Here is a 13,862-nt window from a genome sequence, read left to right as displayed (position 1 = left end):
TGTCACAAATGAGAGTGATTGAGGCACTTTTGATTGAGACATAATGCAAAATGACCACCAAATGGGCTTTTCAATATTAAATTCAAATGTCCACAAAATCCACAATCTGGATCAGATCCAGATCAAACTTTGTCAGGTGATAGTGAGTGTCAGTCTGCACCTCACTTTCAAATATGAGAGTGATTGGAGCACGTTTGATTAAAATATAATGTAAAATATACATTAAATGGGCTTTTCAAAGTTAAATTTTAATGGCCACAAAATCCGTAATATTAGTCAGATCTGAATCAAACTTTGTCAGTCGATGAAGGATACCGTCCTACACATTGCTCTCAAATATGAAAGAAATTTGATCTTTTTTGACCGAGTTATGAATTTCTGAAAATTCTTTCAATGATAAAAAATAGGGATTTTTCCAATTCTCAAAGATTTTTCTTGACTTTGCCCTTTGACCAAAGACCTTGAAAATTTAATGTTCTTGTCTATCAGTAAAAATTTCATAATGATATTTGAAAAATTGTGGGCTCCAGGCTGTTCACAATCAGACATACGGGGCGAAAACATAACCTCCTTCAACTTTGTTGGCGGAGGCAGTAACACATGCTATTTTGGACAAAAACCAGGAAAGGAATCAAGGTACCTCCAAGTGCTGGTGTCTTGTGTTTTGTAGCCATAAATGAAACAACCAAGTCCCACAACGGCAGCCAGTGCGAGCATGATTGTGTAGAAACCCAACCAGGCGAAGTAAATGCCGATTTTCTCCCCATAATACTTTCTGTTGGAAAGAGATGATGTGGGATTTTTTTTTTTTCCAAAGTCTTACTTGTGGTGTAAACAACTGACGATTGAAGATTAAAGCTTGAGTTCACCGTATGAGGTCAAGCGGTTGCATCTTGTAGAAGCTTTTGGGATGAGCCCATTCTTCATAGAGCAGAAACCTCTCGTTGGGGCAGCCCTCTTCTTTGGACGTCACGTTGAACCGGCACTAAAAGAGCCAGCAGGGAAAAAAAACAAACAAACAAATAAAAAAATGTGCTATATTACAGAGTTTTCAATCCTCCACAAATGTGTCCCCTCATAGTTGCATTGCACAAAGAACTGCAGCAAACAGCTTCACTTACGTCGTGGAGGGGATAAGCAGCTTTGTACACGCCACTACCCAGCAGCTTCGTGATCCCAAACTTCTTGATGTTCCCTCGTATTTCATATGGGGCACGGCTCAAGATGTAATATGCCTGGTACAAAAAGACGGCGTTCACATTACTGTGGCCAAGATGTAGTTACACGACCCACATTTGTTTATTTAATATACTTCACAATCATAGTATATTACTAGAAAGTGAAAATTTTAAAGTTACAGCATCAAACTTCACAAACAGTACACGTAAGTGTCAAGTTGAAAAATGAGTGTTCACAAACAAAACTTGGGATACAAAATCCGACAATGCCCTTAACCTCCTTTCCTCAGATCTTCATGAAATTAAGAATATTTGTAGGTTATGATCGCGAAACCTCAAACCTAAAATTTCAGGTCAACTGGATTAAGTGTTAGAGAGAAAGCAGGCACTACAATTTATTTATCTTTTTTTTTTTTTTTTTTTTGGAAATTCCATGAAAAAAAGGTGTGGTGCCCAAATTTCAAATGGCAATTTTCCCCTTTCCAAAGATACCTTGTTTGCCCAGATCGGAAAATTGGTTCAGGAGTTACAGTCATTTCAAATTTGGCGGCCATGCCCCTTTTCGCAAAATTTACCAAAAAACAAATAAACAATCTCCCCACCAACCAACCAACCAATGCCTCCTATCTCAGAAACCCTTAATTTGTTTTTACTTGAAATTTTAGATTTCAAATTTGGGGGTCATAACCAACATACATTCTGAATTTACTGAAGATCTGAGGAGGTAAGATTTAGCCTGTTGGGTGATTTTGCGTGGAATGAACCTTAGTCAACAACCACCTCATTAATATGTAAATGTCACAGTAACAACCATGTTGTAACATCTGTTCTACATGAAGAAGAAATTAAGTCCTATATCGGCCCTGAGGCCTGTTGATGCTGGTGCTTATCTCAGGATTCGGTAGAGTAAAGCGGATGAGAGTCTACGACTCCTCATGGATGGGATACTAGCCCGATGCAGGTTACTTCCCCAGCCAAGGCCAGTACCAATTAGAGCTGGGTCACCTGAGACAATGCAGTTGAAGTGTCTTGTCCAAAGACACAGACAGGTAGCGCGATAAGAAATCAAACCGAGGTCAACAGTAGTTGCCCAAAACCTTATCCCATACGTACGTACCTGCTCTACAACTCTACAGGAGGTATAGAGAAATAATTTTCACCCATTTTCCAAATAAATCATACACACAGCAACCACAAATGTATTTTAACATTCTGCAGAACTCCAAGACTGTCTGAAATAAAAGAATAAGAGCGCTTGGACGTACCATCCTGCTCCTCATGGACGGAGTGAAGAAGACATCTCTGTCCTTCACGTAGAAGTACTCTACGCGATCTTTCTCAAAGGGTGCCGTGAAGAACTCAGTCTCCTTGGTGATCAGGTCCTCGCTAGGGTAGAAGGGCTTTGTGATCCAGGAGATGTAGCGCCAAGGGGAAGGGCGAGAGGACAGGTCATTGGGCTGGATAGGAAGCTTGATGTGTAGGACTTCAGCGTAGGTGCACAACACGTCCCATGGCATGTGGACCTTGACAAACAACAGCTTTTCATCTATTACCTACAGAAACACAAAGGTTTGGTTCTGAAGTGGGGCTGGATGTGGACTGTTGAGTCTTTTTAAAGTATTCTGTCACACCGAGCTCCAGATGCCGAATGACTGAAGGCTAGCTTTACTTATTTTCTAGCGTTCAGATTATTGGGTCGGTATGCGGATTATTAGGGATTTATTTGTGTTTTTGTTGATGTTTTTTGGTCATATCCCTGTCACTGCTTTTTCAGTTCCACTTTACGTCCAATCACCTCTATTGTTTCTCCCTGTGTGTGCACCTGTTTGGTGTCTCTTCTTCATCTTCACACACCTGTCTCTTATTTTTAATCACACACCTGTCTCTGTTTCATTATCACCTGTCTTAATATATAAGGTTTGTGTTTTTGTGTCTGTTCTTGCCAGTTCGTGCTCTTTGTTGAAGGCTGTCGAAGCCACATCAGGTCTACATATCACAACAAGTTTTTTAAAGGTATACGGCCTCCCAAATTTCCCGAAACGGACAAAATTTAGTTTCTGATGACATCCACGCATTAAAATGCAGATTTATTTTTGAAACATCTTGCAAAATTACAGCTAATTTTAATTAAAAGAATATATTTATTTTGGGGGAATTCCATAATGAATATTTTATTTTCCTTCTTATGCTGTCTGTAAGAGTTAATGCATGTGCGTTTCGAATAGACCGGAAGTTATCTTTGACCTCAGGTGATGCGCACACGTAATGTGCACACTGACGTTCGTGAGATGTCTTGTAAATCATCTCAGAGGTGTTATCGGGTTGCAAAAACAGCATTTTTAGATTTAGAAGCATTTATTTCTCAATAATGTTTACGTAATATATGAAAAACATATTAGATTTACACAGAAACGCCACGGTTTTGGAGAGTTTCTGCCATTTTGGATAAGCAGCTAGAAAGAGAGACCAGCCAGCAGATGTCTCTGTGCCTCACTACTCATTGGCTGTCACCGTGTGCTTCCCGGCATCCATTGCACAGGTCAGGGAAAGCCTACCCCCCCAAAGTGATTTATGACATCACTATGCCTTAAATTTTAAAAAGCTTAGTGGTCATATATCTTTAATTAGAGCTTGACTGATATGAATTTTTGAGGCCAAAACGATACAGATATTAGGGAGTAAATAACTTTATGCTACTGAGACATCTGCCGACATATATATATATAAATGGCAATAGTTCGTAACATTTCATTACCAAACCCCTATGAAAAAGAAATATAATTGAGGTTTGATGTTTTACAGTTTAAAGTTGTACAGCCTCTGAAGTTTTTAAGATTTCATTCACAAAAAGAATTTTCTTTGGCACCACTATAATTCTATTTATTATCCTTTAAACAGGGGGTTCATAATGTTGTCAATATTATCAAAAGTTGTGTTGTCTTTAAAAAATGAATAAATAGTTCCCCCGAAGGTGAAAATTTCAAAAGAACAAAAGAATTGGTCGCTACTTATGGTAGCGACCCATTCAGTCTATGATAGCGACGTCATAGATCACATGGAGGCACCCCCTGATTTGTGCAAGAGATGCTGGGAAGCATGGTGACAGTCAATCAGAGAGCAAATGTGTTTCTCATGTATTTGATAAAAGGTAGCAAGAAATAAACACTTCTAAATCTAAAAACGCTGTCAAACTAATCAAGTGATGCTAAGAGTCCAATAACTGAAAGTGATCAGAGTAGCAGAGGTCTGGTCTTTAATGTAAATGGCTGTGCAGAGATGGCGTATGACTGGCTTATAAATGTAGCTCATCGTTTTACGATACCACAGACTGACCACTTCTCAGTCACATAAATGTCAGTCATAACAGCAGCTCTAGTGCATCAATCTTTACGTCATGTTGATCTTCTGCTCTTCTCCTGCATTCCCATGTGGCCACTTTGTTTGTGTTGAGTGCGATCGACTTACAGATCTCGTGGCCTCCAGTTCCAATCCCATCTTCATCAGGCTGGCCTCAAAATACTCTCGCCGTCGCTAAGGAGCAGAGAACAGGAAATGGACTCAATGAGCCTATTGTCCAAAAGATCAACAATGTATCTGACCATTATTAAAGTTTCTGTGCTGCCTTTTTCTACAGAGGGGTAGTGTGACCAGGAATCGAACCCAGGTCTATGCATTGGTAGTCCAACTCCTTACCCCATTGTACACATTCACAATAAATTTAAACTGTATAACTCAATTTTAAACAATCCCAGCCTCAGAGGTGTATAGCTCAAGAGGTGTTATAATTATCTTGGTGGCTTCCCTCACTCGAATCCTTCTTAAACGCTTGCCCAGTTTTTCCATATAGATTCACCACACAGTACCCTACTGTTTCAATTTGTTAATAATTGATGTAAACAAAGTCTAAGACATATTCAGTGACTTCGAAATGTACATGTATCCATCCCCTGACTCTTTTAAAGAAAACTGGGTGTAAAAATGTGTTGATTTGTATTAACAAAATACTTATTTGAAATGAAATAACCAAGATGTGCTTGTAGTGCAGCTGTACAGTTAGAGAAGGGCTTTAACAAAAATACTGCATTAACCCTTAAATAATTACAGCCATGCCACTATTTTCAGAAGTCATAACTAATTGGCAAATTCTGGGAATTTTTTGCTAAAATTTAATGTCTTCTTAAAAAACAAACAACTTTCTCCATTTTACTTAAGTGTGAAAGTGTATAACTCAATTATCTACAATCCCAGCCTCAGAGGTGTATAGTTCAAGAGGTGTTATAGGTGTCTTGGTGGCTTTCCTCACTCGAATCCTTCTTAAACGCTTGCCCAGTTTTTGAAAACTCCCTTCTCCAGATAGATTTAACACACAGTACCCTATTGTTTGAATAAGTCTGAGACATCTTCAGTGATTTGGAAATGTACATGTATCAATCCCTCTGACTCTTCTAAAGAAAACTTGCTGTAAAACTGTGCTGATTTGTATTAGAGGATGGTGGCCAAATGGTTAGTGCACGTGGGTTCAGTGCGGAAGGTTCCCGGTTCAAACCCCACCTGTTTCTTTAAGTAATGTGGAGTTGCGTCAGGAAGGGCATCCGGCATAAAAAGTGCCAATTCAACATGCAGATCCACCTTGGATTTGCTGTGATGATCCCATGTGCACAAAAGGGAGCAGCCAAAGGGACTTACCTTACCCATAATTTGTCCACTTGGCCATTTGGCCTCTTAAACTGGAGGGACTGCGCATAAAAATGGCTGATATTCATTAATGGTCAATGTGATATTCACACAATAAGCACATCTTAACTGTTTAATTTCAACTCTACTGTGGTTCATAGAGTCATAAATACAGAAACAGTCACTGTCCAGATACTTATAGATGTGAGTGTATGATTCAGTTTGGTTAATATTGATTTAAGATCAACTTCACTGAGGCCTGTGTAAAGTTGACCTTAGAGCTGATGGCTCATTTACTTGACCATCTTAATTTTTCCATTTCTGTCTAATTGTCTTGATGATTAAACCACTGCTGTTGGTTAACTGTTGTGGTGGACATTCAACACATAATCGACATAATTCACCATACTGACTGTGTTTCCTAATTGGTATGTGGTAACACGCCCACATGTACAAAGCACATACCAAAGTGTCAACAATGGTGGTTAGAGTGTGTCCTCTGTTCTGCAGGTGTGTTAACATGCCGAGACGTGCATTTGGATGTTTCCTGTCTCGACCCCTGCATGGATAATTAGCAATGTGTATTCTTGCTATGCATATAACAAGCTGTCTTGGATACTGATGTTTCCTGTCTTGGCCCCTGTGTGGGTGATTGCCAATGTGTATTCCTTTTGTGCATATGACAAGCTATCTCAGCTGCTGTGGTGCTTTTCCCGTCAGAACTCCTGTGAGGTTAATGGGCGTGGCCGCGCTGTTAAATAAAAAGGTAAATAAAAGGTCTGTGAATTGTATGAAGAGGTACAAATAAAGTGGCACGCCAATGCATTGACAAAATGGGAAATTGTTGCTCCTTCTTTCAGCTATCATGCGTCTTGAGGTGTCTTAGGGCAGAAACCTCCTTCTCCTCAAGATATGACGGAGTATTTACTAATCCCACAGAATTAGTACAACTTTTGGTAATTTCTATGGCTAGTTTCACAGAAGGGAAAAGGCGCTGGAATCTCTCCTGATGTGGGAACCTACAGTCCATAAGGATGTGTGAAATGATGCATTTGGATGGGACTAAAATCAGATTAAGTAATTATTCTTTGGGTTAACAGGGTTCTAAAAAGAAATAGCACCATCTGTCATCCTTAGTTATCACATGTCATAGAATCCAATGGACATCAACCTTGTTTGACCTTTACTTTGGAGACTAAACATTCAACACAATCAAAACTATTTCATTTATTCTTTTATTTCAACCAATAACTTGCATAATTTTTTAATGAAATTGGAGCAACTTTAACTTTTGATCCCTGTACAAATTGAAACTGACCTTTGTCACCATTTTTGCTGTTTTTACCCCATAAGTCCTGAATATTCAGTCATAGATAGTCCAAACTATACCTTTTTGGAATGAATATGATCAGACAAATAATGTGATATAGATTTCAACATGACTGACGCATTTTTACATTTTGACCTCTGTGTAATTCTTCATTGACCCGCAGCTGGCTACAGCTACCACCCTGGGATGGTTATCATACATTTTTGTGTAGGCCATGATACAATGAGGCTGGATTCTAAGTGTCGTTTCGCCACCTTACGTGGTACCGATTAGGTCAAAATTGATGACTGGCTCATGGACTAATTAAGGCAATTCTGAAGGCAAAAGTGAGTCCAACCCTGTCGGTCAGTATAGTATCAACTTTCCTATTAAGAGTTGTGTCTTTCTGAATAAATACATACTGTTATTGTCCGTCAGTCCCGCTGGAGTAAATACTTTCTGGAACGCTTTGCACTCCAAAAAATCACGCATGTGCACTGTTTCTCTTAATCAACTTTGGTTTCAGGTGGAAGAAAAATTCAGGCGATGCCAAGAATACACACAGTGTCTGTGTAGTCGAACGCTATGAGTGAGTCACAAATGTTTTGCAACTCCGGTTTGTTGCTACAAAAACAAAGTCAGGGAGTCGCTGCACATTTCAAAAGAGCCTGAGAGTTACGGTTAACACACTTCACATACCAGCCTGTGTAGATCTACAGGGTGTGCACGCCTTATAGTTCCCATCAATCAATGGACAGGCATTATAAAAGACATGAGTAGCGACAAATGACCTCTGCTGCTATTTCTTTCTGCAAGAAAAATGTTAAATACATAAAAACAAAAATAAAAAGCTACTGAAAATGCAACCGTATGCAGATAATGACATAATAACAGGCTATTTAATGCATCAAAACAAGACATCATGGAGAAATCATAAAGCTGGTGGAAGCTTAAGCTCCTGAGAGCTGTCGGGATTAGGAACGCCACCGGAGGCGTACGCTTTTAGGATTGCCTTCATCTTGACATTTACATGGTTGCAAGACATCTTAAGAATGCATAATCGGATATTGATCAAACTTAGCAGGTGTGCTGGCCCTATAGTTAGGTCCATAAGTAATTGGACAATGACATTTATTTTATTATGTTGCCTGTGTACACAACAGAACTGATACAAAACAATTAAGATATCTGAAGTGGTCAGTTCTCAAAGACTGAGTGACCAGTGAGGGAAGCCACCAAGACATCGAGACAACTTTGAAGGCCTTACATTCTCCTGCGAATGGAGAAACGGTGCAAAGTGTGACGTTAGACTGTTGCACCAGAAGTCACAGCATCACGGTGGAGTGGAATTTCATAAAAACCAAAACGGATCAATTCTAGGCTCATGCACACACACACACACACACACACACACACACACACACACACACACACACACACACACACACACACACACACACTCTGAGGAATTGCAGCTGAAATTTTGCGTCTTCTCTTTAAGAAGATTCTACAACCCCAATTCCAATGAAGTTGGGACGTTGTGTAAAATGTAAATAACAACAGAATACAATGATTTGCAAATCCTCTTCAACCTATATTCAATTGAATACACCACAAAGACAAGATATTTAATGTTCAAACAGACAAACGTTATTGTTTTTGTGCAAATATTTTCTCATTTTGAAATGGATGCCCGCAACACGTTTCAAAAAAGCTGGGACAGGGGCAACAAAAGACTGGGAAAGTTGATGAATGCTCAAAGAACACCTGTTTGGAACATTCCACAGGTGAACAGGTTAATTGGAAACAGGTGAGTGTCATGTTTGGGTATAAAAGGAGCATCCCCAAAAGGCTCCGCCGTTCACAAGCAAAGATAGGGTGAGGATCACAACTTTGTGAACAACTGCGTGAAAAAATAGTCTGACAGTTTTAGAACAATGTTTCTCAACGTTCAATTGCAAGGAATTTAGGGAATCCATCATCTACAGTCCATAATATGATCAGAAGATTCACAGAATCTGGAGAACTTTCTACACGTAAGCGGCAAGGCTGAAAACCAACACTGAATGCCCGTGAGCTTTGATCCTTCAGGTGGCACTGCATTAAAAACCGACATCACTGTGTAAAGGATCTTACCGCATGGGCTCTGGAACACTTCAGAAAACCACTGTCAGTTGGTCAGAATGATGTTGCAAGCATCCACTTCAACATAAGCAAATATTTGTCCCAAAAACAATAAAGTTTGTCAGTCTGAACATTAAATATCTTGTCTTTGTGGTGTATTCAATTGAATATAGGTTGAAGAGGATTTGCAAATCATTGTATTCTGTTTTTATTTACATTTTACACAACGGCCCAACTTCATTGGAACTGGGGTTGTAGTACATGATACTTCACAATGAAGCTGTTCAACTCTCGATGTACTACACAAACCTAAAACTCCAGAGTTGTTGCAGCGACTTGGTGGCTTCCCTCACGAGTCACCTTCTTGCGCGGTCACATGTTGATGGTTTCTTTTTAGCACTGTTTGGCCATGTGCAGAGACACAATTACAAAAACGGCAAAACTGTCTAAACACGTATGGACGCAACTGTATGTACAGGAAGAAGTGAATTGATTTTGGTTAGGATCAGTCAACAATCAAGGTCAGAGGTCAAGGTCAAATTTCCAGACATGACTTCAACTATTTTATTGTTGACGACAGTTTACTTTGAAATGTGGGCGTGGTGTCACTTTTCCTTGTTTAAAATCAATTTGCTTGGCAACAATTTGGTGAAGTAAATGAACTACTGATGTTCCTTATTTCCACAGGGAACTTCTCGTCACTCCTTACGTGCAATTAACATAAAGTCCTGCACCGCGATGAAAAACTCAAAAGTCAATATCTGCACGAGGAATAAAACATACAGCACTTATGACATTTGTGAGTAATAATAAAATACCAATTTGTGCCTCTTTGAGTCAGTTGTGCTGTTGTGGATTCACTTTGTTCTGCATTTGTTTTACATTCACACAACATCACATGTCAAATTAATAAACCCACATTTTTTACATAGTATGTGCCAGTGACCTTAATCTTTGATCATTTGACCCCAAAATAAATAGGCTTCTTGGGGTCCTTGAGCGAAAGCCATCCTCTCAGTTTGGTGTCAATCGGGTGGTGTCAACTGGAGTTATCTTGCTCACAAGTCAAATGTCACATGACTGATTAGTGAGGTCAGGCCCACTGGCTACGGCATGTGGGGGGGAAGACCCTTAAAAATATAAGAACCTACTTTGCGCCGCTGGAACATGTGCCTCTTCTCGAACTCCTTCTTCTCCTCGTCCTCATAGACCAGAATGAAGTCGATGCGGCGCACGCCGTCATTGAAGAATAAGGAGTCGGGTTTGTCGTTAAACTCTGTCTGGGGACAAAAACAAGGCTTATGCGGTAAGTCTGCAGCCTGAAACTCATCCTTGTCCTCCTCCATTATGTGGTACATGGTGGACAGTGAGGTCAGAGACGCGTGTGAACGTGCAATGCTCTGTGCCGGTTATATGCTGTTTAACCTGTGGTCAAGGAAGAGTCAACAAGCATTCTGACACACACCCACATACACACACACACCCATCCTTCTCTCGCTCAACAAAACGTCTCATGAGTACACTGTATTGTTTATTTTATTTTATTTACATTGGTTCGTGCACTAATATGTCCAGAAATTGTTCATGTGACTATAACTATCAAAATGACTGCATTTTGAGAAATACTTAAAGGGGTCCTTTTCTAGTAAATACATTTTTCATTTAACGTTTCCATTTATATTTAACATGGAGTTTAAAATGAAACATTCCTCAAACTCTCACAATTCTATGTGTGTGCACGTACAAAATAAACTGACATAAGGAAAAACTGCACCTAAACAGCCCGTTTTAGAGTTAAGTGACATATGTAACAATGCTCTGATAGACATGCCCACTGAGCCGGCCTGTGCTCAGTCTGATGCGTCCGCATGGTCCGTGTAAGCAGTGTTGCAAAAAACAAACAAAAAAGGAAGCAGTTAATCACTCTCTGAAATATTGCTAAAAGTATGTGTGATGTAGTCACATCTAATTTGCATATGGTGAGAAACTGAACAGCATCCTGTTCTATTGAAGGTTGGATTGTTTTGTTTGCTTGTTGGTTGTTTTTGGTGGAGTGATGGTGGGGTCTATGTCACGCTAATTTTGTTGTACAATAAAACTATTGCTAAAAAACTACTGCTACATACACACACATACATATATATACATATACATACATATACATACATATACATATACATACATACATATATACATACATACATACATATACATACATATACATATACATATACATACATATACATACATACATATACATATATACATATACATACATATACATATACATATACATACATATACATATACATATACATACATATACATATACATATATATACATATACATACATATACATACATATACATATATATACATATACATACATATACATACATATACATATACATATATATACATATACATACATATACATACATATACATACATATACATATATATACATATACATACATATACATACATATACATATACATATATATACATATACATACATATACATACATATACATATACATATATATACATATACATACATATACATACATATACATACATATACATATATATACATATACATACATATACATACATATACATATACATATATATACATATACATACATATACATATACATATACATACATATACATATACATATATATACATACATATACATATACATATATATACATATATATACATATACATACATATACATATACATACATATACATATACATATATATACATATACATACATATATATATACATATATATATATACACACATACACTAGGGGTGTCACGATTTCGATATTTCATCGAAATCGATCGAAATTACGTCATGGTCTCGAGCCTCGAAGTCAAAAAGGGGATCGACGATCCCGCCCCCTAAGCTGTGCAAGCACGCACGCGATGCAGTACACTGTAGCCGACGCCGCTAGTTTGCTAACCTGCAGAGTATGTCACCATGGCAAGTGCAGATAAGGACGCCTTACTGGAGCTGGAAGCCGCTCCTGCTTCTCTTAAATCAGCAGTATGGAAATATTTTGCGTTCGCGGTGAGTTATGTCAACAGAGTTCGTGTTGTCGACAAGAAGACAACAGTGTGCAAAATGTGCTACACGCGTGTGCCTTACCCGGCTACGGGAAACACAACGAACATGGCTGGACACATTCGCCGTCATCACAAAGATGTTGATTTGGCTGGAAAAACATCATCATTGGTCCAGCCAACTATTGACTCTTCGTTTGTAATGAAACTTGCACAGACCTCAGCTCGCGCTAAAGCAATAACTAACGCTATAGGGCTATTCATAGCAGCAGACCTGCAGCCTTATTCAGTGGTGGAAAACGCTGGGTTTAAACATTTAATTAGCGTACTTGAGCCGCGCTACAGTATTCCCAGCAGATCGCATCTTACAACCAAATTGTTGCCCTCCATGTATGAAGATGCTAAAGAAAAAGTTTTGAGGGGTCTAAGCACTGCGGAGTTAGTTGCCATAACAACAGATGGCTGGACCTCAAGAGCAACTGAGAGCTACATTACAGTGACAGCACACTACGTCAATAATGATTGGGAGATTGAAAGTCCAGTACTTCAAACTCGCCCTATCTATGAATCACACACAAGTGATAATTTGGCAGAAGTGCTAAAGGAAGCAGTATTAGAATGGAAACTGGATAAACAAAATACAACCATCCCTGTGACCACTGATAATGCCAAAAACATTGTCAATGCCTCAAATGCAGCTGGATTGTCACCGCATATAGGGTGTTTTGCACACACAGTAAACCTGGCATCCCAGAAGGGGTTGGGAGTAAACCAGATTTCTCGTCTGTTGAGCAAAGTCAGGAGAGTCGTCACCTTCTTTCATAAGAGCACGACTGCAGCAGTTGTCTTAAAGGCCAAACAAGAGATGCTCCAGCTTCCTCCTCACAAGCTGATTCAAGACGTCACTACAAGGTGGAACTCCAGCTATGACATGCTCAAACGCTACTTAGAGCAACAAGCTGCTGTTTATTCTGCACTCACAGAAAAAGATGTTAAAAAGAATGCCAAAGATCTCATCACACTCTCTGATCAAGATGTGACTGTTCTGGAGGATGTGGTTGAGGTTCTGAAGCCCATGAAAACAATCACAACTCTATTGAGCTCAGAACAGCAGCCCACTGTGTCTATGATCCTGCCACTCAAACACTCCATTCTCACAACAATGAAACATACTGGCACAGATTCACAGATTGTGAAGGATGTTAAATCTGCTATAGCAACCAACATTGAAGGGAGGTATTCAGATCCTAGTCTTCAACAGTTCCTGAATGAGAGCACTGCCTTGGACCCTCGGTTCAAGTCTTTACCCCATCTGGATGACCCCTCTCGGAAAGAGATATTCAACAGTCTGGCTGAGAAAATCCTACAAAAGCATCCCACACAGGTATGTGACCAATTGAAATTCATATGATGAAATGTCAGCTATTAATAGTGATGCAAATTATCTTGTAATTGAAATACTGATACATTTATAAATTTATATTCTTTTTTAGACT

At 39.1% G+C, this 13,862-nt stretch overlaps 1 protein-coding gene across 1 annotated transcript in view; it reads right to left on the bottom strand.

The window, feature by feature from the left end:
- The window catches only part of ano6 (anoctamin 6), a 45,043-nt gene that overhangs the window by 11,330 nt on the left and 19,851 nt on the right, over nt 1–13,862 (bottom strand). The window contains exons 3-8 of the mRNA XM_034163515.1: nt 10,437–10,565; nt 4,644–4,709; nt 2,444–2,731; nt 1,122–1,235; nt 870–985; nt 641–775 (exon numbers count right to left, since the gene is read on the bottom strand). Of these exons, the coding sequence (XP_034019406.1) occupies nt 641–775; nt 870–985; nt 1,122–1,235; nt 2,444–2,731; nt 4,644–4,709; nt 10,437–10,565 (848 nt within the window). The remainder of the gene's footprint in view (nt 1–640; nt 776–869; nt 986–1,121; nt 1,236–2,443; nt 2,732–4,643; nt 4,710–10,436; nt 10,566–13,862) is intronic.

Source organism: Thalassophryne amazonica, chromosome 22 (genome assembly GCF_902500255.1).
Source record: "Thalassophryne amazonica chromosome 22, fThaAma1.1, whole genome shotgun sequence".
NCBI classification, from domain to species: domain Eukaryota; kingdom Metazoa; phylum Chordata; class Actinopteri; order Batrachoidiformes; family Batrachoididae; genus Thalassophryne; species Thalassophryne amazonica.
This window is presented reverse-complemented; position numbering and strand designations above follow the sequence as displayed.